Genomic DNA, 27,044 nt, shown 5'->3' with positions numbered 1-27,044 from the left:
AAATATTATATAAAATAATGAATACGAGGATAATCTCATTCGGCTCTTTGGTCATTATGAGAGATTAAGATCCTTTGCGGGAAGAAGCTGTGAGCTCTTTCTGCAATGTCCGATACTGTATACGGTTTCCAATGCACCATAAAATAATCCCTTTGGCATCTTTTCACCAGTGATGTGAGGTGGGATTCCCACCCCCCTTGTGCTTTATTTTTTCCAGGGGAAAAGAAGCCCGTCACATCTACCGGCCCTTCTAGCTCAATGCTGCCTACACTGACTGGCAGCGGCTCTCCAGGGTTTCAGGCAAGGAACTTCTGCAAGGGACGCCATTGGGGACTGAACCTTGGGCATTGCAACGCAGATGCTCTGCCACTGAGCTATGGCATTTTCAGGGCAATTTTTAAAACCAATTTTAAAAACCACATCCGAAATAATTCTTCTAACACAAATGAAGACCCGAGTTAGAAAGAGCAAGACTCCCTTCCCTCTTTGGCGCTCCTTTAACAGCTCCATAACTCTCTCCTTTTCTTATCTCTAGGTTGCGGCCGGGACACTCTAGCCCAGACACACCTCTGCTCTCTAGGTAGTGCGCCACCTTTTTTCTTCCCCGCGCCCTTCCAGGGAGGCTGGTCCTTCCTGCTTGTTTTTTGGGGAGTGTTTTTGGAGCGGTGGGGTGTCGTTTGCTTCCATGGAGACTGCCTACCGCGTAGCAAAGGGGATCTTGTTCGTGGCGGGGTTCACGGGCGCGGGGCTTGTGCTTTGGGCCGTGGTCGCGCCGGACGAAGCGCGCAGAAAGGAGATGGCGAAGGTGGGCGAAAGCTCCAGTCTCCGGGGTTTGTGGTGGAGGTCAGAGGAAGCCACGGTGCACTTGCGGGAAGCCCCGGGCTCAGCCCGTGGCGTTTCCGGCTAAAGGTAGCAGCTGACGAGAAAGAGACCCCAGAGATCCTGAGAGAGCTGCTGCCAGTCAGAGTAGAGTATACTGGCCCCCATGGTCACATGTGGTCCTCCCGTGTCTGTCTCTGTAGCCGTAGCTGAAACTCTCCAGCGGTTTGACATCACGTTTGAAGGCACCTCTCCTGGATCTTCTAAACATCTTTATTTCTTCCTCCAGGAGTTTGCTGATGCTACCCCACAGGTGTTGACTGAGCGGCAAAAACATAACGCCATGGTAATGGAGATCCTGAAAGAGGCAGCGAAGACCGATGAGAATGTGGCTCACAAGCCGTGGCCCTGGAAAAAATAGCAGTGAAGCAAAAAGAGTCTGTGCTGGCTGGACTCTATTCTAAACGGAGAACTTTGCAGAAGCTGGATCTAGGAGGACTTTACTGTCTCTTCAATGGAGAGATTCTTCTGTTTTTTTCTTCATGCTGTAAGGCTTGCTTTGGTGTAAACATTGAGCGATAAAATTTTCTTTGTACATCACAGTGACATCTGTGCTTATTTAAGGGTTTGTTGTAAACTAGCAACAAAAAAAGAAGTTTGTAGTTACAATAGAAATATGTCTGTGTAGAGAGAGGGCTTATATTTTGCCAAGTTGTCTGTACAATGGCAACATACACTTTACAGCCATAGCCAGATACCTCAGCCCCAGGGGCCGAATGCAGACTTTCAGGCCTCCCTATCTGATTCTCAGAACTTTCTTCAAGTTGCACCCCTCACCTGCTTTGTGCCCCAGAAGTGTTTGCCTGGCTGGAATGCAGCCTTGGACTGATCCTGTGTCTTGTTTGCCTGGGTGGAGGGTACAGAGGTAATTGCGTAGAAACTAGACCACTGTACCAAGGTAACATTCATTGTAGTGCCTACTTTTGCCTTTGGCTTTGCCTACCACTGACATGTGGTCCTCAGAAGGTTGCCCAGAAAGGAACATGGCCCTCTTGTGTTGAAAAAAGCTTCCTTACCCCTGTCTTCCATGACCTCATCACTTGAGGTTAAGGCCACCCACTGCCAGGCCTGAAATGGTAGGTTGGGCCCTCATGGCAGTGACATTGCCATGAACAGTACTTGGGGAACCTGTGCACTGCTGAAAGTTGTTGAACTCCCATAATCCATGGTTCTTTCAGTATGCTGATCAGGGCTGATGGAAGTTTGAGTTTGTCATCACCTGGAGAAACAGGTTCCTCATCCCTGACTTAAATGTTTTCCCACTAGACTGAATGTCAGCTATTCATTGGCATGGGTAGAAAAAAATGAGAAACCTTATGAAGACCATTTGGGTGCAGTCTGTGGTGGCTGGTGCCCCTTGGAACTGCTGGGGCAGAAGACAGGGAGCCCAACAGAATCTGGAACCATCTAATTCTAGTACAGTGGTAACTTGGGTTACATACACTTCAGGTTACATACACTTCAGGTTACAGACTCCGCTAACCCAGAAATAGTGCTTCAGGTTAAAAACTTTGCTTCAGGATGAGAACAGAAATCGTGCTCCGGCAGCACAGCAGCAGCAGGAGGCCCCATTAGCTAAAGAGGTGCTTCAGGTTAAGAACAGTTTCAGCTTAAGTGCGGACCTCCGGAACGAATTAAGTACTTAGCCTGAGGTACCACTGTACTGTCCCCATCTTCCTCCTGCTTGAGTTTTACAAGAAGCAACACTGACACAAAGGAGTAGGAATCTGACAGGCAGGGCTGCCTCCTGGACTGGTTGTATATCACAAGGCAGGCAAGTGACAGCTAGCTGTGGGATGATGCATTGACAGGGCAGTGCCCCCCGTATGGATTTCCATTGCATGGGGGACCTCTTGCTGAGATTCCTGCATTGCAAGAGGGTTGGACTAGATGACACTTGGAGTTTTCCCACTCTATGATTGGCCCAGGTCTGCCTAAGCATAGTCTAAACCCGCTCTCTGTGAAGCCCACCCATCAGAATCAAATCTGTTCCTATGGCCACAGCCTGCATAAGCCCCTTTCCCCTGCAAAAGCCTTATCCTCAGTTCTATTCTTCCACTGAAGAATATTGGAAAGCTGGTTTTTATACAGATGGAGAGGTGGACAAATAGCTGGACGTAATCTGCTTGATGTTCCCTATCTAATATCTCCTGGAGGGAGGAAATTCCCCCTTCCTCTCTTCTTGAGATTTGCCTCCATTTGCAAACGCTGACGGGAGCCAGCAGGACAATCCAAATCGATGGGGGAACCAATCGATGGGTGAGTTGTAGGCATGCCGGACACCCATTGCGGCGCACGCCGCCCTTTCTGCTTCCACCGAGACGAGGGACAGGAAGCAGAGCGGCTTCTGGGCGCAAGCCGCTTCCGGCGCGGTGTCCTGGGCGCCGCCATTTTCCCGCCCCCGCAGGAAAGCCGAGGCATGTCTTCCAGCGTCGAGCGCGTCGCTTCCTCACCGGAGCAGAAACGGTCCTTTTTCTGGTCCTGCTTCAGCTGCCGCGCCCTGAGCGGGGGGGCACTGATCGCCTCCTCCTTGTTCGTCTATTCGGGGCCCCTCCGGATTATGAGCCACAGGATCCCCCCCAGCATGGGCAACATCGCCCAGATGACCTTCGCCGTCTGTAAGTGGGGGGCGCAGAGAGGGGCGGGAGCCCAATTCCGCGGGCGGGGGGGGGGGGCTCCGGGCTGACCTGCGGCTCACCAGGGCCGGATTTAGGCTTGATGAGGCCCTAAGCTACTGAAGGTAATGGGGCCCTTTATATGTCCAGCTGTCTGTTGTCAACAACAAATTGTCGCTGTTTTTTGTGTTGAATATATGCTCATACCCTTAGTCTGTGCTGCCTGATCATCAGTCTGCAAGCACTCTTTAATATTAGATAACAGGTACAACAGCTTGACTTACATTCAACTGTGCTGCACTGCAGTCTGCAGCTGCATGCTACATGTTGCCCTGCAACCAGTCCATGCAGAATGTAGACACCCTATATATAGAAATGAACAAACCAGTGATATTTTAGGGAGCAGGCCAGCAGGCGGGGCCCATTACTTACAGCATCGGAGCCTACACAACACAAAACACTTCCGTTGCTGTAGGTAGGTTTTATTTTATTTGTTTTGTATCTTATATTTTGGAAATGTACATCCAGTTTTTTTCCCTTTAATTTTTTTGGGGTCTCCAAGATAGTGGGGCCCTAAGCTATAGCTTGTTTAGCTTATACATAAATCTGGCACTGGGCTCAGCGCCAGGACTGACTGACTCGACATTTGGGTGAAGTCGCCTCTGAGCATATGCAGTGTGCGTTTGCCCTCACCGTAGTGAAGGTAACTGTGTCTGCCCTTCTGAGCTGGTGGGTGTGGATTTCAGACCTTACCCTGCCCGTCCCAGGGGGCATCAACTGCCTCTGCTTCTTGGAAAAGTTAAGGTTCAAGTCCTCATGGTTGTGAACTGAAGGCGCTGTTTTCAAACGGGAGCATAGGAAGCCTTGTAGCTCGTCGGGACAATATTGCCTTCTGCGAGCATGGGCCTCAGTACAGTGGTGCCTTGGGTTACATACGCTTCAGGTTATAGACTCCGCTAACCCAGAAATATTACCTCTGGTTAAGAACTTTGCTTCAGGATGGGAACAGAAACTGTGCTCCGGCAGCGCAGCAGCAGCAGGAGACCCCATTAACTAAAGTGGTGCTTCAGGTTAAGAACAGTTTCGGGTTAAGAACGGACCTCCGGAACGAATTAAGCACTTAACCAGAGGTACCACTGTAATCAGATCCCTGTCTAGGCCAGCAACTTTTTTATGGCCAAGTGTTTTATTAGCTCTTCAGCAGGGCATCAGGGCAGTTGTCCCCCTCCCACCCTGTTTGTTTCCAGCACCTGGTCCTCAGTGGGTAGACTGCTGTTGACCATGGAGGCTCTGTTGTCATGGTGAATAACCATTGTCGTTACTTTTATCTTCCACTGATCTGATTACTGAGGCCCATTTCTTGTTCAGAGGTTGATCTATGCTGAGAGGTGCACCTTATTTCTAGGGTGACCCCCCCAAAAAAACTGTACTTGGGAAAGTTGGTTCAGTGGGAGTGCTAATATCTCTCCTAGTTTTAGTCCAAATCATTCAACATATATGGGGCAGGAAATCAGCCCTTAAATCAGATAGACTAGCAATCATTTCTCTTCCCTCGTCTTGCGGGGTATTGCCGATGTCTGTTTTGAAGTCAGCCCTGCCACTTTGTTTCTTCCTGCTGTTTGTGGCATACATCCTTGGCTGACTTAAGATCAAGGGGGGCGACCTCAGAACCAGGGGGCCAAATGGGCCCCTCTATCTGGCCCTTGGAACTCTTCCTCGGGCCACACCCATGTTTTTCTTTTTCTCCCTTCCAGGTCTCTTCTGTTGGGGTGTTACCGTGTTGATAAACCCAGTTGGAAGCTACAAGAAAGATGAGTGAATAGCAATACCCCATTACTGGATGCACATCATCTTTTTCCGGATCTGGCAGGAGTTCAAACCGTAGCCAATAAAAGACTACTGGAGGGAAATAGCCTGGATTTGTTTGTGATGTCCGTGGCAAGCTGGTTTATATGCCAAGAAGACACCGTGCACCCTCTGCAGAGACTTTAGCATATCATGCTTTCCTTATGACAGAGATTGTCAGTAGAAGCTGTGATGTATGTCATAGCTGGGAGGGGAGGAAATCTGCTTCCTCCTGCATTAAAAAAACCCAACCCTAAGCACCATGCATTCTATGTAAATATTTAACTGGATTTGTTTTAATTAAATCAAGCTCTGTTTCCGCATCAGGGGCTATAATTTCACTTAGGGGCCCCCCTCCCTGGTTTTTATCTTAATTGCAGCAGCATGCAAAGAGAAGTGGAAGGAAGAGGTTTCTTGCTCCCTCCCACAACACAATTTGTAAAAGAAGTCAGGAAGGACCACTGGCTTCAATAGGGGATTTAAAAGGACGCAAAACTAATTTAGAAATTGTTGAGTGCTGTTAAAAGAGGCTGCTGCAGTTGCAAGAGGCACCAATTCCTACAATTGCACAACATGACATCTAAAATAGCAGCTCAAATACCAACCATCCAGGACCCCAATGCAAGGTTTGTCCAATTGGCAGTGACCTCCATAAGCAGCATGGCCTTCTCAGTGGTGGCTCCTCATTTGTGTAATCCCCCCCCCCAATAGAGATGCATCTGTCTTCCTCATTATGAGCAATCAGGTGGAATTTAAAAACAGTCCTCTTCACCCAGGTCTTTCGATATCTGGTATGTAGTTTCTATGAACTTTATGCGAGGACTGGTTTTTTAAAAAGCTTTCAGATGTTAATGTTTTAAAATTGTTGCTATTCATTACATTTGTTAATTGCTTTAGACAGGAAGTCTCAAAACAACTAAAAAAAAACCACAAAAAATATAAAAACCAGAAATAATTAAAATGATGTACAACACAAAATTCCAAAATGATAATCTGAGCCTACAAAAATGTGAATACCATTGTAGAGGCTAATTTAAGTATCAAAGGCCTGGTATATAAAATTGTCTTAACCTGGTGCCTAAAAGCTGACAATGATGAAGGGGTGTTTCAAAGTATGTTCTTTACTACATTTTTAATTGCTTGGGAGGGGAGAGTGTGGTAGAAACTTCATTCATGAATACATGAAGTCACACCCTTTTGGCCAGAGGTCATCAGCGGCATAAATAGAGTTTTCAGCACCTTGAGATTTATGGATGTTCTCTTGAATTATGTACCAGTCTTCTGGAAACAGACAGAGCAACGATGTGGATGGCTTCTAAGGGCACTCAGGGTGGCTAAATGTCTACATTCTAATACCGGAAGGTAACATCCTCACCACCCCTACAGAGGACAGAAGCCACGACTCAACTGGCAGCATATGAGAAGGTGACCAGGAAATTTTCTGATATCTGCATTCTTTGTACAGATCTATTCTGAGCGCTGGGTTGGTCTGGACCACCTGCTTTCCTCCCTTTGCTTGTACCCACAGAACATGTTGTCTTTGTTATGGTTTGCATTGCCTGCATTTTTCTTTCTTTTTAGAAAGTTCAGGTGTTTTTTTTAAAAAAAACAACCCTATTAAATACATCAAAGTCCCCGGAGTAGAAGGGACGTGGGTGGTGCTGTGGGTTAAACCACAGAGCCTAGGACTTGCCGATCAGAAGGTTGGCAGTTCAAATCCCCGCGACGGGGTGAGCTCCCGTTGCTCAGTCCCTGCTCCTGCCAACCTAGCAGTTCGAAAGCACGTCGAAGTGCAAGTAGATAAATAGGTACCACTCCAGCGGGAAGGTAAACGGCATTTCCGTGCGCTGCTCTGTTGCCAGAAGCGGCTTAGTCATGCTGGCCACATGACCCGGAAGCTGTACGCCGGCTCCCTTGGCCAATAAAACGAGATGAGTGCCGCAACCCCAGAGTCGTTCGCAACAGGACCTAACAGTCAGGGGTCCCTTTACCTTTACCCCGGAGTAGAGAGACAAGGCAGCGGGATAGCAGCCTTTTCCTGGAAGAGAGCCCCAAGCACTGCCCCCCCCCCATGCCAACTAGATGACTCTGAGTGCCCTACCTCTTAACAAATGGGATAAAAGAATTCTCGCAAGAAGCAAGGAAAGAGAGAATAGGTTTTATTCATGGTGTGTGTGTGGCATGAAGAGAGGAAGTCAAGTTGCAACCTTGCCCCTCCTTCCCGACAGGAGGGGAAGCCCAACACTTTTCTCCATCGCATCCAACCCCACCCCGATCGTCCTCATTGATTCGGAATCCCAGCCCCAAGACGTGGCGGTGCTTTGGAGTCTCTGTGGGCAGAGTTGGTTAGGAAAACCAGGAGGGGCTGGGATGTGCGCTCCCCCCAGAGACAGAGCACATGGGTCAGGTGAGAGTCACCTCCGGCAGCAAGGGGAGGAGGGGGCTGAGAGAGCGAGGACGAGAGCCACTTCAGCTGTTGCCTTTCTTCGCTACGATCAACACAGCAGAAGGCACCAAACCTGCAGAGGAGAGGCAGAGAGAAGGAGGTAATGGGGGAAACTCACATTCAGCAGTTAGCAGGGCAGATGAGGTGGTGTTAGGACTTTGGGTCAAAGCAAAACAGTCAATATTTATGTACAGTGGTACCTCAGGTTAAGTACTTAATTTGTTCTGGAGGTCCGTTCTTAACCTGAAACTGTTCTTAACTTGAAGCACCACTTTAGCTAATGGGGCCTCCTGCTGTCACTGTGCCGCTGGAGCACAATTTCTGTTCTCATCCTGAAGCAAAGTTCTTAACCCGAGGTACTATTTCTGGGTTAGTGGAGTCTGTAACCTGAAGCGTCTGTAACCTGAGGTACCACTGTACTGTTCTGATGAAGTTTGGAACTGGCTCCCTAGAACTGGGCCAGGCAACAGTCGGGGATGATGAAATGTGTGTGTTCCAATTGCGTCTGGGGAAAAACTGGCCCTCCAGCTATTGGTGGGCTGCAACTCCCATCCTGAGCGTTGGGCCATGCTGGCAGAGGCTGATGGGAGCTGGAGTTCAGCAGCTTCTGGGTTGATTTGATGTATTTCTAGGCTGCTTTTCATTCGAATGGATCTCAAAACGGCTTACCAACAATACGTAATAACGTAATGCAGCGTGAATCGTATGAAATAATTAACAAATCCTCAATAAAACAATTGCAATCTATAAAACGCTATTAACAAAATGAACTAAAACAGAAAGCTAACCATCACATTTGCAGCAAAAGTCGTATCATATGATCAACAAATCAATAAGGCACTTAGAATCTAGTAAGACAATATTAACAGAACAGCAACTAAAAAAATTAGGTCACCAGTTCCTCTGGTGCAGGCTCTCTCTGTTCTTAGATGTAGCATAAAATGGGTCAGCTTCCAACAGACAGTGCTTTGGCCTAGGATGGGTCGGGAACCTGGTGTGGCCGGGGGGAGGGTCCTCATCTCCCCTGCTCACCTGTCACTCACCTGACCTGGGGTGATGATTGCCAGGACTTCGGGGCTTGCAAAGCGCTTTACACAGCGCACAAGTAATCCACAAGCTTGAAGTCAAAATGTGAGCTGACAGGCAATGATTTCAAGCCTGCTTTCTGCAGGGACTGGCTGCGCATCTGAGCTCCCCACGCACAGCCAGACCGGCTGCATCTCTACCTGACGTCACATAAGGTATTAGGAGCGAGACGCAGCTTGGTGGGCGCCGTAGGCCAAACTGGGAGCCGTGCTGGGACAAACTGGGCTCGTGACCCAGAGGTTCCCAGCGCCTGCCCGAGAATTCCTCTGTCCTCCACGGAGTAGCAGGAGGGAAACACTGCAAGCAACGCTCACCCCCTTCCCTCTTCCTACCCCAGCAATCTCAGACTCACCCAGCTCCTGCAGGGGCTTCTCCATGTCCTCCTCAGTGAAGACACGCCGCGGGAAGCTGGTGAGGAGGTGGAAAGGCTCGTCACCATTGTCCTTGCGGTTCAGCTCCACGTAGAGCCGGACGGCGGCCAGCTGCTCTTTGGCTCGAAATGTCTGGGTGAGCGACGTGCCGTCCAGCAGTCTCACCTGAGGAAAAGACAGGAGGAGAGGATCTGAAATGGTGCGTGATTGTCGCATCCGTGAACATGAATAAACCTTGGGGGTTCTGGGCTGTCCTCCCTCTCCACAGGGAGATGATGGGGAAACGCAGTGGTGCCCCGCAAGACGAATGCCTCGGAAGACGAAAAACTCGCAAGACGAAAGAGTTTTTCGTTTTCTGAGGTGCTTCGCAAGACGGATTTCCCTATGGGCTTGCTTCGCTAGACAAAACGGCCCTGCCTCTCGTGTCATGGCGACGCGCACTGCACGCACGCACGCTCGCTTCCCCACTCCTCCGGCTCCCTCCCACTTTCCCGCTGACGGTTGGTGCCTCGCGCCGCTGCACACCCCCCTCGCGCGCTCCCCTCAGAGAGCCGTTGCCACCAGCGCCTCTCTCTCCCTGGTGGCGGTTCCGCCGAGTCGCGCTCCTGAGCCCCGCCGCCCTCCAGCAGCCGTGTCGCACGGTGGCCACAACGCACGGGTGAGTCTGAGGTACCGGCTGTGGCAGCTGTCCTGCTTCTCCCTGCCCCTCCCCACCGTTGTCAGTGTTTAAATGCAGCGGTGCTTCGCAAGATGAAAAAACTCGAACGAAAAAACTCGCGGAACGAATTAATTTCGTCTTGCGAGGCACCACTGTGTACGTTTTTAGCCAGCTGCAGTTTAGTGTTATATCTGAACCCTAAACTGTGGCTAATCTTAACTGCAGTCATTGGGATGATAATGCACATGTAAACTTTTTCATTCAGAACTCGGAGATTTCTTTTCTGCCAAAGGTTTTAACCATGCAATGGTAATTGCTTATTTCATTAATAATTAAGAATGCTAAGGTTTAAGGATTGTTAGTGCTTTATGTGGTTCATATGCTTCCTGCACACACTCTCGATAATCCTTAACCACAGGGCAGATGATGATGATGATCATCATCATCACCCCTTTTTTGTTGCAAATGTGGGGATAGAGATCAGAGGTGGGGGCCTGCCTAAAGCTTTCTCAAGTGACACCACCACAAAGTCCAGAAAATCATCAGGGAGCCACCGAAGCTGCCTTTCCTAAGTCAGACTCTTGGTCCATCTAGCTCAGTACTGTCTACACTGACCGGCAGCAGCTTTGCAGGGTTTCAGAAGGGAGTGGCTCCCCCAGCCCTACCGGGAGATGCCAGGACTTGAACCTGGTGCCTTCTGCATGCGAAGTATACTGAGCTGCAGTCAGGAAGTCCACATCTGGAGCCTTGCCTCTGCCATGAAAATACTAGGTGGCCTTACTAGGTGAGCCCTCAATCTCAGCCCCCCCACCAGCCCATCTGCAATGTGGTGAATAATAATACCTTGCAGGGTTGTTGTGTAAGGATTACAGCTAGATAATGCACTGAAGCACTCAAAAGCACTACAGAAACACTAAGAAATATTACCATTATTTTGGAAAAAGTAGGTTCATATTTCCATTATCCATTGTGTGGAGCCAGAGAATATCCCTTCTTTACTCTCTGACAGGTTTTGTGAGATGTGCCAATAAGGATCAAGGAACGGGGTGTATAGATTTAGTATTATCTAACTAGGCTGCAGATGGTGACAGCAGCCACGAAATTAAGAGATGCCTGCTTCTTGGGAGGAAAGCAATGGCAAACCTAGACAGCATTTTAAAAAGTAGAGACATCACCTTGCCAACAAAGGTTCGTATAGTAAAAGCTATGGTTTTCCCAGTAGTGATGTATGGAAGTGAGAGCTGGACCATAAAGAAGGCTGATCGCCGAAGAATTGACGCTTTTGAATGATGGTGCTGGAGGAGACTCTTGAGAGTCCCATGGACTGCAAGAAGATCAAACGCATCCATTCTTAAGGAAATCAGCCCTGAGTGCTCACTGGAAGGACAGATCCTGAAGCTGAGGCTCCAATACTTTGGCCACCTCACTGGAAAAGACCCTGATGTTGGGAAAGATGGAGGGCACAAGGAGAAGGGGACGACAGAGGACGAGATGGTTAGACAGTGTTCTCGAAGCTACAAACATGAATCTGACCAAACTGCGGGTGGCAGTGGAAGACAGAAGTGCCTGGCGTGCTCTGGTCCATGGGGTCACGAAGAGTCGGACACGACTAAACGACTAAACAGCAACAACAACAACTAGGCTGTCCCTTTTTGGTTGTGCATTCTGGGCAAATAGCTTGAACTGCTGTTTGCATTTTCTGCTAATTGCATTTCGACATGGTTCTACTTCTGGATTTATTTTAAGATCAATAAAATTAAAGGGGGACGGGTGAAAGGAGGCTCACAGCAGGGACCAGTTTGGAACTGCAGTCTCCTCCAGTTTGCATGGCTGGACTGCTGATAACCTGTCCTGGTCTACTCCTGCTTGCATTAGGCAGGGAAGATTTCAGGGAGTCTTTTACGGCAGGAATGCAAAAGGTCAAGGCCGGCCACGACATGGCTGTATATCGCAAGCAGAGGGGCTTATGGTATGTGCAAGAAACAGATGAGAATAAGCAGCATTCTACACACAAACACACAGCCTGCCCCGCAGTCAGTTACCTGTATCCTGCATTGATCATACTCTCGCTTGACAGGGGGTTCCTGGCTGGGTGACGAGGGAACCGGTGTGGGTGCCGATTGCTCAGGCAGGGTGGAGACTTGGGAAGAGCTGCTGCAGCCGCCGCCAAACTGAATTGAAAAGGAGAGGGGGGTCAGGGGACAAAAGACAGCTGCCCAGCATCATCCTGATGTTTGTTCTCAGGGCAGGCTTGCACCCTAGGGGCAGAAAGCCCTGTTCACAAATTAATAATAATAATAATAATAATAATAATAATAATAATAATAATAATATTTTATTTATATCCCACCCTCCCCAGCCAAAGCCGGGCTCAGAGCGGCTAACAACAATAAAATAATAATACAACATTCTAAAATCACAATCAATTGATTGAAATGCATTCTAAAACCAATTCATTCTAAAATCAATTCAAAATCAAATTCATGGCAACCATTGGGCTAGAGCTCTGTGGGGATTACCGAAGGAGGGGGTCAGGCTGTGCCTTGGCCAAAGGCCTGGTGGAACAGCTCTGTCTTGCAGGCCCTGCGGAAAGATGTCAAGTCCCGCAGGGCCCTAGTCTCTTGTGACAAGAGCGTTCCACCAGATTGGAGCCACAGCTGAAAAAAACCCTGGCTCTGGTCGAGGCCAGCCTAACCTCCCTGTGGTCCGGGACCTCCAAGATGTTTTTATTTGAAGGCCGTAAGGTGCTGTTTATAGACTCCCAGCTCCAATGAGCCCTGGGCCACATGGTCAACGGTCAGCACTGATCGCAAAGGGGAGCCCAATAATGTTTGGAGGGCTGTTTCCCCAAGTCTTGAATTCATGCTCTGTGAATCAGTCTAGGCTCACTCGCTCCCCTGTCCTTTCTCTCCCTCTGGGTCAGCCTTGAGGAGACTGGAATTATTGTATTTTAATATTTTGTTGGAAGATGCCCAGAGCGGCGGGGAAAACCCAGCCAGATGGTATAAATTATTATTATTATTATTATTATTATTATTATGGGTGGGTATAAATTATCATCATCATCATCATCATCATCATCATCATTATTTAGAAGGAAACAGAACAGACTGGAGACAGCACATCCATTACCTTGATTATTGCTTTTGATTTTTAATTCTTTTTATTTCCACCTGTGGGTCCCACATCTCTCGTGGAAGGAAGCCACGAGCAAAAACACGACTCTCAGAGCACACCCCTTTCCCAGTCTCTGCTGCTTGCTTACCTTCTTGGCTCTCTCAGCCTTGTCGCGCTCTATCTTCTCTCGCACCCGCTGCCTGGAAAGGAGAAGAGTTCTCATGTTGGGGGGGTAGGAGAGCAAGGGAGGCTGCAACTCAATCACAAGAGAGCGCCATTCGAGAGCAGTCTTGGTGTTGAGAATGGGGTTATCCCAGCGGCAAAAAGGAAACTGCTTCGCACAGAGTCAAGACCTAGCTCAGTATTCATCTGCAGTAACGCTCCAGGGGTTCGGGGAGTGGTCTTGGGCCTCCAGCTGTTTTTGGACTGCAGCTCCCATCATCCCTGACCACCGGCCCTGCTAGCTAAGGATGATGGGAACTGTAGTCCAAAATCAGCCGGAGGTCAAAGTTTGAGAAGCACAGAGCTAGACGGACCAATGGCCTGACTCGACAGAGAAGCAACTTCCTATATTTGCAGCTCTTTTGCTTTGATTTGGGAAGGCATTAAAAGCACCCACAGACCATGAGAGGTCTGCTGCTGTTCTCCACTCCATGGGAGCAGCCCCCTCCCCACTGCCACCCCCCGCAGGCTCTCACTTGGCCAGCTTCTCCTCCAGCTTCTCCTTGCGCCGCTCCTCCGCCAGCTTCTTCATCTCGTCCTCCTGCAGCTTCTGGCGGATGAGGGAGAGCTCCTGGCCTTGCTTCCGGCGCTGCTTCTCCCGCTCAATGCTCTCCCGCTTCTCTCGCTCCTCCCGCTCTCGCTGCTTCTGAGTGATCAGCTCCATCATCCTGAAAGCACACGGGCAAAATCCCCGGGAGATCTCGTAAGCCACACAGGGGCGTTGCCGTAAACAAGAGGGGGTGGAGTTGGAAGGCGCAGCTCTGTGCCCTGCTCACCTCGCGGCATAATTATGCAAAGATGCCTTACCTAACCATCAAGATTTTGTTAGTCCCATCATCCCTGACAAGCAGTGATTCTGGCTGGGGATGCTGGAAGTCCAATACCACATAGGGACCCAAGTTGCACATAAAGTGGGGGGGGGGGGGGGGAACATGCAGGCTTGCATGATTAGCCTAATCATATTCTAGTCGCAGAATCCGGGTTTTCAGGTCGCAGAATTTAAAGGCGCCAGAATTACGATTACCTCTTTGTCTGCTCCCGCTTCTCTTCTTCGCTCAGGGGGCGTCGGTTATCTTCCTCTGTCAGCTCCTCTAACGTGGGATCTATGGGGAGATAAACCTGTTATGTTGATACCCTCTGGGCTTGGAAGAACCCAAGGAGACAAGCAAGGAAATTCCTATATTTTGAGGATGAGCAGAAAAAGGAAAAAGGAAAAGGAAAATTAACATAAGAACATAACAAGAGCCTGTTCACTGGATTATTATTATTATTAGTAGTAGTAGTAGTATACCCTATGCCCATAGATCTCAGGGCAGTTCACAATATAAAGGTCAAAGGATCTGAGTGCAACCGTAATTTTCTCCAGCTGTGATTCCCTGCAGCTGTTGCTTCTGGCATTGGAGAATGAAGCACTTATAGCCTTATCCTGAATGAATCTGTTTAACCCCCTTTTAAAGCCATCTGGGTGGCTGATCCTGAAGAAGGGCGTCCCTTCCAACTCTATGATTCTAATGTGAGTGGACTCCACAAATTTAACCATACACTGTTTGGGAAGAAGGACTTTATTCTGTCCGTTCCCACACTGTACTTCCAGAGTTCTAGAACAGGCATCCCCAAACTCAGCCCCCCAGATGTTTTTTGGGACTACAACTCCCATGATCCCTAGCTAACAGGACCAGTGGTCAGGGATGATGGGAATTGCAGTCCCAAAACAAATGGAAGGCCGAGTTTGGGGATGCCTGTTCTAGAATGATGAGAGAGGGAGAAAAACCAGAGCCAAGAATGTTAAGGAAGAAGGCCGACAAAGAGGCAGCAACGGAAACATTCAGCTTTTGGTTCGCGGCTTTTAGCATTGATCTTTCTTGGACAAATCTAACTGACCAAGCAAGGCTCTCGGCCGGCAAGATTCCAGAACAGGGGTGGGCCAGCATACTGTTACTGAGCTATTAAGTCCCATCAGCCCCAGCCTGGGATGGGATGGTGGGAGTTGCTGTCCAACACCTGGAGGGCGAGATATTGGCTATTCCTGCTCTAGAACCTCTGGAAAGAGGTTGGAAAGAGATGGAATTCTGAAGGAGCTCAATTCTGGCTGGATGGAACAATTTCCAACCTCCCCCTCCTCTCCCAGGTGATAGTAAGAACTAGGCCAGGCACAGGACCCCCTGATGAGGTTCCCTCCCACCTCAAGTTCTCCAGATTTGCTCTGACCTGATCCACTTTGCACTGACTCTGGCGTCCTTCCCTCGGGGGGCTCCTCTGTGCTCAGAACATGGCCTTGCGGGGGCACGTATGGCTCATCCAGGTCGGGATCATTTTCGTGCTCCATGAGCCTGGGAGTGAAGAGAGAGGCACAATTCAGGCGAAGACTGGCAAAAAGAGGGCTGCAAGGGTCCGCAGGAGGGAAGAAGGGAGCCCATACTCACCAATCCATCGCTGATTCAATGCCCTGGTTTCCCGTTAACGCTAGGGCCTTCTCTCTGGGTAAAAAGGAGAGGAGAGAGATAATGAACTACATCTGAACATAGGGCTATTCTACATTTTTTGTGCTTTTCTGAGAAATGCTGGAAGCCCAGGGCACTCATAACCCCAGCCCAACTTCCCCTTCATCTAGGGTGGGATGCGGGTTGCGGGATGACAAAAGGGTTTGCTGCAACAATTAAGTAAAGTCCACAAAGGAAGCTGCCGTATACTGAGTCAGATCATTGGTCCACCTAGCACAATGCTGTCTGCACTGACTGGCAGCTGCTCTATACTATGATTTCAGGCACAGAATGTCCCCCAGCCCAACCTGGAGATAGTGGGGATTGAACCAGGGACCTTCTGCAGGCCAGGTAGACGCTGTAGCCCTTCCCAAATACTAACACAGAAAGCTGTCTTCTACTGTGCCAGACCACTGAGATAATACTGCCCACACTGACTGGCAGCGCCAATGCTCTACCACTGAGCTACAGCTTTACGTAAAGGCTGATTTTCAATTAAGGCCAATGGCCATGGTCTAGTACTGCTTGTCTGAACACACATATACACTGGGAGCATATACATATACACATATATAAAGGTAAAGGGACCCCTGACCATTAGGTCCAGTCGTGACCGACTTTTGGGTTGCGGTGCTCATCTCGCTTTACTGGGCGAGGGAGCCGGCGTACAGCTTCCAGGTCATGTGGCCAGCATGACTAAGCCGCTTCTGGCGAACCAGAGCAGCACACAGAAACACCGTTTACCTTCCCGCCGGAGCGGTACCTATTTATCTACTTGCGCTTTTGTGCTTTTGAACTGCTAGGTTGGCAGGAGCAGGGACTGAGCAACAGGAGCTCACCCCGTTGCAGGGATTCAAACCGCCGACCTTCTGATCGGCAAGACCCAGGCTCTGTGGTTTAACTCACAGCGCCACCCACGTCCCATAGATATACACATATATACCTGCAAGCTAACACACATGTACACTGGGAGCAGAGAAGGGGCTTTGCACAGATCCAGTTTTCTTCTTTCTAGGCCTTCTGGGCAATAGATGTGGGACCAGAAGGGCTGGCCTTGCCATTTAACCCTCACATGCCTCCCACCCTTCCCCAGGGACAGACACCTACGCTCTGTTCTGGGGGAAGCCCATCTCAATGAGGCTCTCCAGAGCTGTAGCCTCCATGCTGCTGGGCTGGGCTGCCACCACCACTGCCAGCAAACTCTGCAAAAGAAACAGGAGGAGTCCGGAAATTTGTGTTAGTTCCTTTAAGAGCAACAGCGAAAGGAAGAGGTTAGCAAAGGGAAATGACATTCCGGGAGCCAGAATTTTTAAATATAAGAACGTAAGGAAAGCCTGCTGGATCCGACCACCCTCCACCGTTCGCGCAGTGGCCAGCCAGATGTCTGTGGGAAACAGGCAAGCAGTGTCTCCTGTGGTTTCTAGCAACAGGTATTCAGAAGCATGCTGCCTGTGACCATGGAGGCAGAGCCCTGAGCAATCTGTACAACAGAACAATCTGTGCCACCCAGCAAACATTTGTCCCAAGATTTCTGGAATAAAGCTACAGTCAAAAGTTATATTCGAAGTCAAAAGTTATCACTCTGCACTGGCACAGTGATAATACATGGAATCCTCATTTGTTTGTCATACTTTTGATACTTTATTGTATGCCAGTTTGGGAGGTGTTTTTCGTTTGTTTGCCAAGAATAGCTTAAAAGCCACACACAGACCTACACTGGCTCCCAGTAAGTTTCCGAGCACAATTCAAAGTGTTGGTGCTGACCTTTAAAGCCCTAAACGGCCTCGGTCCAGTATATCTGAAGGAGCGTCTCCACCTCCATCGTTTTACCCGGACACTGAGGTCCAGCACCGAGGGCCTTCTGGTGGTTCCCTCACTGCGAGAAGCCATGTTACAGGGAACCATGCAGAGGGCCTTCTTGGTAGCGGCACCTGCCCTGTGGAACGCCCTCCCATCAGACGTCAAGAGAACAACAACTACCAGACTTTTAGAAGACATCTGAAGGCAGCCCTGTTTAGGGAAGCTTTTAATGTTTGATGTATTACAGTATTTTAATATTTTTTGGGAAGCTGCCCAGAGTGGCTGGGTATAAATAATAAATTATTATTATTATTATTACTACTACTACTACTACTATTGCTGGTCATGATTTTGTCGTGTTAATACAACTCCGCCACCATTCTGTGCCCTGTTTTCTTTTGCACTCTCTGTAGTTAAGAGAGAGCAAACCTCCCAACCTTGGAGAGGACTATCAGATCAGTGTGTGCAGCCAAGGCCTTGAGTGCCTGAATGCCACCCACACTCTTGCCTTTAACAGCTGCCTGTTAAGGTAGAAAAAAACGAGAAAGGCAAAAGTCCGTCTATCATTGCATTTCCACTCCAGGGGAGGTTTTGCTGGTTCATTTCTACACAGTCAAACTTCGGTTCTCGAACGGCTCCGCTTTCGAATGTTTCAGCTTCCGAACACTGAAGACCCGGAAGTAAATGCTCCAGTTTTTGGAACTCGAACGTCCGACGTGGCTTCCACTTGAGTGCAAGAAGGTTTTGCAAACCAATTGGAAGACGCACCTTGGTTGTCGAATGTTTCAGAAGTCAAATGGTCTTCCGGAACAGATTACGTTCGACAACCGAGGTTTGACCGTATCTGAGGACATGGTTAGCCAATGCGGTGACCTCCAGATGTTGTTGGACTACAACTCCCATCAACCCCAAACAAAAGGGAATTGGAGTCGAACAGCATTTGGAGGTCACCACATGGGCCAATCCTGTCTTAAGCTGTTGGTAAAAGCTACAGTAGACTTGCCGGGGGGGGGGGGGGGATGAAGGAACTAGCCTCTCCACTCTGAGATGACTCTAACTTTGGAGCCAGTGGGATATAGCAGTTCGACTGAAAGACTAGGGCTGGGAAGACCCAAGTTCGAATTCCTATTCAACCATTAAGTCAACTGCATAACCCTAAGGTCGGGCGTTCTATCCCACAGGCTCAGAGCAGCTTATAGCAGTTTTTCTAAGCATCAATAATTCTAGCAGTTTTTGGACTAGCTGGGCCTTCTTGACCATTAGACCCACTATTAGTCCACTCAATCCACTGGAGCCTGTCCTCACATGCAGGTGAAGTCCCTAACTCACTGAGGGTTTGAGACCGCTTCTGGGAGCCACAGGTCAGAGCTGAGTCTGGGGAAGGAAGGTGGAAAATTACCCCAGAAGGAGCATGATGTGTCCACCCTCACAATATTGTTTAAGAAGCCTGCTGAATACATTTAAAATTATTATCATTATTATAGCAAACCTACCCAAAGACACACATTTAGTTACCTAGATTCGCTTTCAAAATTTTACTGACCTCATCAGTATTTTTCTAATTATTGGTGGTGACTGTTTCTGTTTCAAAATAGTTCTGTGGATTTTATCTGCGCTTTCAATTTACGCCTCTTATAAATCTTTGCAAATAAATAAAATGCATGTATTATTTACGAATCCCCAGGGGAAGGACCTATGGGGTTTAAATTCGTCCCATAAACACCCACCCACCCATTTCTTACGCTTAACGGCCCCAGCTTTCCTCCCCTCCATAGATCTTAAAGGGTTAAATGTAAGCCCCCCAAAAAAGGTCTTTAGAGCAAATGACCTGGAAAGGGGGAGGAGCCAAAGGCGAGGCTGGAAAAGGGGGGTGTCAAGGCGGGGCCCTTCCCTGTTTCTTAAAGGGACCGCATATTTGGGGAATGGGGGGAGAACCCCGCAGGGCAGGCAGCGCCAGGTCGGGAGGGGGCCTGTACGAGCGAGCCCCCTTCCCCCTACTGCCGTTTCCCAGGGGGCGGGAGAAGGAGCGCCCCCTCTTCCCCCCGCCTTTCACCTGCGCTCCGAGGGACCGGCGATCTCGCTCGCTCTTCCCAGGCGGCAGCGGCGGCGGCGGCGGCAGCAAAAGCGCACCGGAAGCGGCGGGTCTGTCGCGCGGCCGCTGTTTGGCTCACGTGGGCAGGTTGCCGGAATGCGCGAAGGCGGCCGCCGAGGGACAGAAAGGGTGCGCGGTCGGTAAGGTCGGCTGAGAGCTTCGCCTTAAAGGGGCAGGAAACGGTTCGAGGTGGTCAAATCTGTGCCGAAGCGATTTTATCTCGTGTGTAACATCCTATTACACACATACACACATATATATACACACATGTACGTATGTATCCCTCCCCAAGACCACCACACACCTGTCTTTTCTTTCAATTCATTTAATTAATTACTGCATTTATTGATTTATTCTTTTTTACAATTTCATTATGTTATCATACCTTTCCCCTCATTTATTCTTCCCCTCGTTCTTTCTACCTTTCATTTATTTTCCATTCCTTCTGCCTGCCCTTTTTTGAATTCTCTCTCTTGTAGTCTTCTTTTTTCTTTCACTTCTCTCTATTACTATTCTTTCTCTCTTCTCTTGCGTTTATTTACTTCAGTTTTCCTGTCTTTTGTTTCTTTTTTATTTTCATTCTTTTATTTTTCATTCATATTTATTTCTTCTTTTACACTTTTAGTCTTCTATTTTTCTCTTTCTCTTTTTCATTCGCTCTCTTTTTCTTTTCCTCCCATTCTTTCTCTTCTGTTTTCTTTCTATCATATCCCTTTCATTCACATTTTCTCTTTCACTTGCTCATTCATTCACTGGCTGCAGGGGTTATAGCAAGGGTTGGGAACCTCTGGCCCGCAGGCCAGATTTCACCCTGCATGGATCCCAATTTAGCGCAGGGGGGTCCATTTCCCCCAACCTATACCCACGTGCCCATACCTGACACCGCATGAGACATCAGGTGTGTGGCAGGGCCAGTTGTGCAGCTGAGTTTCATGTGGGGAGCTCCATCGTGCAGCTGATCCCAGAAAAAAGCAGCTTTGCCAGCCCTATGCTGGGAGCTTTACTGAGCATAGGGCTGGCAAAGCCTCTTCTGCGGTTCCTAAGAGCTGCACAAGGGACTTTTGACAGGTGAGCAGGACAACATGCCCATCAGTCACCTGACATAATGATGCCAGGTGATTGGCAGGTTGGTCAGAGTCCTGCCAGGCAAAAACACCCAAGGAGGGTTTGTGAAAAAAATTTATATACTTTTGTGAAAATTATTTATGTACTTACTTATTTATAAGACTTCAGATATCCCCAGGGTAAAAAAAAGGGGGGGCACATTATCTACCTGGTCCGGGCCTCTGCCTGGCTCTGCAAGGCCCTGGCTGGGTCCAGCATCCTGTTTTCACAGTGATCAGCCAGACCCCCAGATGCCCCACAATGGAAAGCCTGCAAGCCGGACCTGAGGGCAGCAGCGACTCTCCCTGCTTGCAATTTGCACGAATTTGCCTAATCCTCTTTGAAAGCCATCCAGATCAGGGACTCAAACTGTCTTGCTCCGGTGAGCAACCTGGCCACTGAATTCTGCACCAGCTCAAGTTTCTGAACTGTTTTCAGAGGCAGCCCCACGTATAACGCATTGCAGTCATCTAACCTAGAAGTTACCAGAGCAAAGATGACAGAAGTTAGGCTATACCTGTCCAGACAGGGGTGCAACTGGGCCACCAGCCAAAGCTGACAGAAGGCACTCCATGCCACTGAAGCCACCTGAGCCTCAAGCGACAGCAAAGGACCCACAAGTACCTTCAAGATGCATAGCCACTTCTTCAGAGGGAGCGTAACTCCCTCAAGAGCATGCAACCCTCCCATCCATCCGGTCGAGAGAACCTCTCACTAACAGTGCCTCAGCCTTGTCTGGATGGAGCTCCAGTTTCCTGGCTCTTTTCCAGTCCATTACCAAGGCAAGACAACGGTTCAGCAGTCTACACAAAGCTCAGCCAGGCTGGCAAATGCATTTCTCTGCCCCCACCCTACTGAAGCTGGTGGCGACTGGCATCTGCTAAGCCGTTTTTTTGGCTGCAGAGCAGTCATGGGAATGGGAGCTGTTGGGGAATATTCTGCAAGATCTCACATACACCAGAACCGTGACCTCGCAAGCCCTCGCGTTTTACCCTAGTAGGGTTTGTTGGTGGGGTGGGGGGGAATCTCTGCAACTCTCCTCCCTCCTATTGTGGCAGGGGGAGAATCACATGCATCATTATGACCTGGTTTCTGCAGCTGGTGGAAGCCTGGGCAGAAGGCCAAAGGCAAGAGAGAGTGTGTGGTGTGAAACAGGGAGCTGCCTCTTTAAAGGACCCCTGGAATCCAAGGGGCAGTGTGCACTGGTCTCCGAGTGCAAAACTTTATTCAAGTGTAAAGCACACACACACACACAGCGAGAGAGCGAGAAACTGGGAACAGATTGCAGGGCAGAGGCCAGGCCTGGGTCTCTGGCCAAAGGGGGCCAGCAAAGGAGAAACCGGGCCACATCTAAGATTGGGAGAGAGCGTGCCCCAGGGGCTGCAGGGGTGGCGGAAGGAGGAATAAGCAGGTCCAGAACTGGGCGAGGGGCTGGAGCCAACAGGACGATTCGGAAGAGGTGGGCATCAAGGCAAAGAAGAGGACACAGGTTGGAGGAGATCGGAGGCCGGAGCGACAGCTGACTGGGAGTAGAAGGCAGAGATGGGAGCCCAGCCGAGAAATAAATCCTGGATGGGTGAGGGCTCCTCGCCTCTGTGGGCAGTGGTGGGCTCCACAGGTTGGCCGGTTGGCCATTTCTGCCTCTCCGCCTGCCTCTTCCTGGTAGAGTTGGTGGCCAGCCGGGTGACCGGCTCACTGCTCCTGCTTTCCTGCGCATTCCACACCCTGGGAGGCGCGCTGGCTCTTGCTGTGGCCTTGACCGATGCCTGGCTGGCGACCAGAGGACACCCCAGTCGGAGGAATACCTTCGGGTGGGTGCGAGCCCGCATTGCGGGCACCCTGGCCAGCGCCGTCTTCCTGAGTGCCCTGTGCCTTGCGCTCCTGCCCGAGGCGCTCCGCAGGGTGGCCGATCCACACGTCACACAGCATGCATTGGCTCTGATGGGGATCGGGGCCGTGGGGATCCCAATCCACCTTGCCAGGGTGGGACTGCATGGCCAGCAGCCCCAAGACCCGGGCACCAGGCCGTGCTGCAGCAGAAGGAGGGTGACCGAAGGAGACAGCTGTGCCCAGGAGATGGAAGGTGAGTTCCTGCGAAGGAGTGACTGGGGAGCATTGGGACTGGCATGGCGGAGGGCAGGCAGAACAATGGAAGGCAGAATCAGGGCCTTCCCTGCTGAGTTCTACAATGACAACATTCAGACTGAGGAGGAGGAAGCTGGCAGGTTGTGACACTCTCTGGGTTGGTTGTAAGAAATTAAGACGGGCAGGTACGGCTGGCAGGGGGCAAACTGAGGTGGGTGGGGCAGTGCCCGAATTCCCTAATGAAGCAGCCTGCACTGTGAGTGAGGGGGGCAGGGAAGGAGAGTAGGAAGAAACGAATGGACTGTCTCATGTACAGTGGTACCTCGGGTTACATACACTTCAGGTTACAGACACTAGCCAGTGTGGTGTAGTGGTTAAGAGCGGTAGTCTCGTAATCTGGGGAACCGGGTTCGAGTCTCCACTCTTCCACATGCAACTGCTGGGTGACCTTGGGCCAGTCACACTTCTCTGAAGTCTCTCAGCCCCACTCACCTCACAGAGTGTTTGTTGTGGGGGAGGAAGGGAAAGGAGAATGTTAGCCGCTTTGAGACTCCTTAAAGGGAGTGAAAGGCGGGATATCAAATCCAAACTCTTCTTCTTCTTCTACTTCAGGTTACAGACTCCGCTAACCCAGAAATATTACCTAGGGTTAAGAACTTTGCTTCAGGATGAGAACAGAAATCGCGCGGCAGCAGGAGGCCCCATTAGCTAAAGTGGTACCTCAGGTTAAGAACAGTTTCAGGTTAAGAACAGACCTCCGGAACGAATTAAGTTCTTAACCCAAGGTACCACTGTATAGGCAATGTGGTGCCGTCTGCATGTTCTTGGACTCCAACTCCCATCATCCCTGACTATTGGCTATGCTGGTTGGGGCTGATGGGAGCTGGGGTCCAGCGATCTGTGTAAGGCACCACATTGGCTACGCTTGGGCTATCAAACCTGGGGTGGAGAACCTCCAAATGTGTCTTGAACTTCAGCTCCCATCAGCCCCAGCCAGCATTGCCAATGACCTGGGGGCAATGGGAATTGGAGTCCAACAGCATCTGGAGGGCCACATGTTCCAATCCAGTAGTTCGAAAATTGGAAACCTTAAGGAAAATAACAAGGTTAATGCTCTAAAGACATTTCTGATGACGGCTGAAGAGGCAAGCTCTGCTTATTAGGGAAAATGGCTTGCCTCTTCCGCAGTAGAGGTGGCTGCAATAGAGGATAGGGCTGATCAGCACAGCCAGCCAAATGGCACCTCCATATTCAGAGGCAATCTGCTCTCAACTGCTGGGGACAAACAACAAGGGAAGGTTATTGGCTTCTCAGAGGCTTCAGGGGGCAGTTTTTTGGAACAGTGCTGGCTCAGATAGACCTTGGATCTGATCCAGCAGGTCAAATCTTACCTTCTTTGCTCCCCCAGTTCTCCTTTTTGTGATGCACATCTGGGGATGGCAGAGAAATTAGATTCCTTTTGCATTTTAATGAAAAACGACCCTATTTGCCCTTCTCGAACCAAGACACTAGCACCTATCCATAGAAATTGGCACTTCTCACAATTTTGCACTGCAGTTCTTCACACCAATGTGCACAAAAATTCAGTTAAAGTGTGCATAAAAATGGATATGTTAGGGTCATGGGTTTGAACACCATGTTGGGTGATATTTCTGTATTGCAGGGGGTTGGACTAGATGACCCTCATGGTCCCTTCCAACTCTACAGTTCTATGATTCTAAACTTGGAAACATTTGAAACTGAGAGAACCTGAACCTGACAAGCTCATCATCCACCTCTTAACTCCCACATAAGGAAATGTCTCAGGCTTGTCCTGAGGGCTGGATTAACCATTAAGCAAAATAATCACCTGCTTGGGGCATCAAGGGAAGCAGGGCACCACAGAACTTTTCCACTGCCAGATTTTTTAACATTAATGGCCACCAATTGCTCAGCTCAGTTGAAATTGAGCTATGCAACTATGCAACAAGGCAGGCTGGGTGCTTCATCTCTATGAAGTACAGAAGCAAACATGTTACCTCAGGTTAGTTTTGAGGATCTGATCAAAGATTTGGCAATCAGAAAAAGCAGGAGAAATGTGGTCAAATAAAATGGAAGCGTACAAAAATGAACATCATTTTCCATCTTACTGTAGCTTTCATTTCATTTCGAAAAATTTAAAAAAGGGTTATTATTGTTTATATTTGGAATTAGATATATATGGGGGCGCCAAAATATTTTAAGTGCTTAGAGCCTCTAAAGATCTTACAGTGGTACCTCAGGTTAAGTACTTAATTCGTTCCGGAGGTCCGTACTTAACCTGAAACTGTTCTTAACCTGAAGCACCACTTTAGCTAATGGGGTCTCCTGCTGCCGCCGCGCCGCCAGAGCCTGATTTCTGTTCTCATCCTGAAGCAAAGTTCTTAACCTGAAGCACTATTTCTGGGTTAGCGGAGTGTGTAACCTGAAGCGTATGTAACCTGAAGCGTATGTATCCTGAGGTACCACTGTAATTTGGTCCTGCCTGTCCCTTCTCTAAGCTTCTGGTTCTTTCTCCTCATCTGCAGATCTGCTGGGCAACGGCTCCTCGGCCAACGGACAGCCCTGGATGGAGGAGGACAGGGAAGCCAGCCCCACGCCACCCTCAGAGAAATTGGGGCAGTGGACAACGCTTTGCCTTGGCCGGGTGATCGCCTGCCTGGGCCCTGCGGCCGTCCTTCTGTACTCTCTCATGTTCCACCTGCTGTGGCCTCCTTGCCTGGGCAACGCAGCCTGCCTCAGCCACTGCCCCAGGTCAACTTGTTGGGCCTGGCATACTACAGAGGCACTGCAGTGGGGACGCGCCCCTTGCTGGCTGCTCTACCTGGACCCTGGGCTCGCCGTGGGTGTGTCGGTGGCCCTGCTGTGCTTGGCGTGGCCTGCTCTGCAGAGCTCCGCTCTGGTCCTCATGCAGGCCGCACCGGAAGAGCTGGACCTGAGGCTGCTGGAATTGCAGCTGCGGGCCACGGAAGGCGTGGTGGCCGTGCGGGACCTCCGCGTCTGGCAGCTCGACGGGCCCAGCAGCTTAGTGGGCACGGCCCACGTGCACTGCGGGGACGTGGCCACGTGCGAGGTCGTGATGGACAGGGTCCAGCGGGTGTTCTGCGAGCATGGCGTTCACGCCGCCACGGTTCAACCAGATCTCAGCGTTTGTGGGTGGTGCGAGGGGGCGCCACGAAAGAGGTGCCTGGCCCCGTGCCCTGACACGGTCATGGAATATGAGACCACGGTGTGAGCTGAACAGATGCACCACTTGGGGGGTGGGTGGGTGGGAGACCAGGGTGGGGGGTAGGGGAAGAGTACCTCATAAATTTCCATTTTTATCTGCGACAGACGTCCTGCTTTCTAGCTAGGTGATGTTACGGGTGTCCGTAAAAATACGTAATACCGTATTTTTTGCTCTATAAGACTCACTTTTTCCCTCCTAAAAAGGAGAAATGTGTGTGCGTCTTATGGAGCGAATACAGGCTGCGCAGCTATCCCAGAAGCCAGAACAGCAAGAGGGCTTGCTGCTTTCACTGCACAGCGATCCCTCTTGCTGTTCTGGCTTCTGAGATTCAGAATATTTTTTTTCTTGTTTTCCTCCTCCAAAAACTAGATGTGTCTTGTGGTCTGGTGTGTCTTATAGAGCGAAAAATACAGTAAATTGGTGGAGGCGCGGGGGAGATTTGTGACTTATAACCGCAGGTTGTTGATTGGACTATTTGCAGCCTTTGTGCGACTGGGACACATGAACTGTTACATGGTACTGAAGAGAAGCAACGAGAAATAATGGTGGGCTGTGCCTCTTGGTGAATCATAGCATAGCATAGCATAGCACTGTAGAGTTGGAAGGGACCCTGAGGATCATCTAGTCCAACCCCCTGCAATGCAGGAATATGCAGCTGGTCCATACAGGGATCGAACCTGCAACCTTGGCGTTATCAGCACCATGGTCTAACCAACTGAGCTATCCAGGCTCATTTAGTGTTTAATATACGGTATATCTCCGAACAAACTTCTAACAAATTGCTTGATTTGTGCATTTAACAATAGCAAAGGGAGGCACCAGAAAGGCACAGCAGCTTCAATTTCATAGAGAATCATAGAATTCTAGAATTGGAAGGGAGCTCCCCCCCCCCCCCCGCAAGGATCATCTAGTCCAATCCCTTGCAATGCAGGTGCCACAGCTAAATAGCCATCAATCTCAGTTTAAAAACCTGCAACAAAGGAGAGTCTACCACCTT

At 49.7% G+C, this 27,044-nt stretch overlaps 4 protein-coding genes across 4 annotated transcripts; 3 read left to right on the top strand and 1 right to left on the bottom strand.

The window, feature by feature from the left end:
- The first annotated feature begins 592 nt into the window (after positions 1–592).
- On the top strand, positions 593–1,419 carry UQCC3 (ubiquinol-cytochrome c reductase complex assembly factor 3). The gene is made up of 2 exons (XM_083418701.1): positions 593–805; positions 1,109–1,419. Exons 1-2 carry the CDS (start codon positions 686–688, stop codon positions 1,238–1,240), a joined length of 252 nt encoding a protein of 83 aa, XP_083274827.1. The 5' UTR covers positions 593–685; the 3' UTR covers positions 1,241–1,419.
- Positions 1,420–3,151: 1,732 nt separating this feature from the next.
- Positions 3,152–5,662, top strand: DMAC1 (distal membrane arm assembly component 1; the record flags this gene model as incomplete). The annotated part of the gene is made up of 2 exons (XM_083418860.1): positions 3,152–3,497; positions 5,249–5,662. The coding sequence occupies 2 exons, from the start codon at positions 3,152–3,154 to the stop codon at positions 5,311–5,313; spliced, it is 411 nt and encodes a 136-aa protein (XP_083274986.1). The 3' UTR covers positions 5,314–5,662.
- A 1,821-nt stretch (positions 5,663–7,483) lies between these two features.
- Positions 7,484–19,715, bottom strand: UBXN1 (UBX domain protein 1). Its single transcript, XM_083418629.1, has 10 exons — positions 19,573–19,715; positions 16,827–16,921; positions 15,663–15,716; positions 15,448–15,569; positions 14,264–14,342; positions 13,716–13,907; positions 13,166–13,217; positions 11,943–12,071; positions 9,224–9,407; positions 7,484–7,858 (listed from the first exon to the last, which is right to left on the bottom strand). The coding sequence occupies exons 2-10, from the start codon at positions 16,880–16,882 to the stop codon at positions 7,809–7,811; spliced, it is 918 nt and encodes a 305-aa protein (XP_083274755.1). The 5' UTR covers positions 16,883–16,921; positions 19,573–19,715; the 3' UTR covers positions 7,484–7,808.
- Positions 19,716–21,238: 1,523 nt separating this feature from the next.
- Positions 21,239–26,623, top strand: LOC310666995 (proton-coupled zinc antiporter SLC30A1-like). The gene is made up of 2 exons (XM_083418598.1): positions 21,239–22,798; positions 25,347–26,623. Exons 1-2 carry the CDS (start codon positions 22,258–22,260, stop codon positions 26,051–26,053), a joined length of 1,248 nt encoding a protein of 415 aa, XP_083274724.1. The 5' UTR covers positions 21,239–22,257; the 3' UTR covers positions 26,054–26,623.
- The last annotated feature ends 421 nt before the right edge of the window (positions 26,624–27,044 follow it).

This window comes from Podarcis tiliguerta (genome assembly GCF_965153285.1).
Source record: "Podarcis tiliguerta genome assembly, chromosome: 16".
In the NCBI taxonomy this organism is placed as follows: domain Eukaryota; kingdom Metazoa; phylum Chordata; class Lepidosauria; order Squamata; family Lacertidae; genus Podarcis; species Podarcis tiliguerta.
The sequence above is the reverse complement of the archived record's forward strand: the minus strand, read 5'-3'. Positions and strand labels throughout refer to the sequence as shown.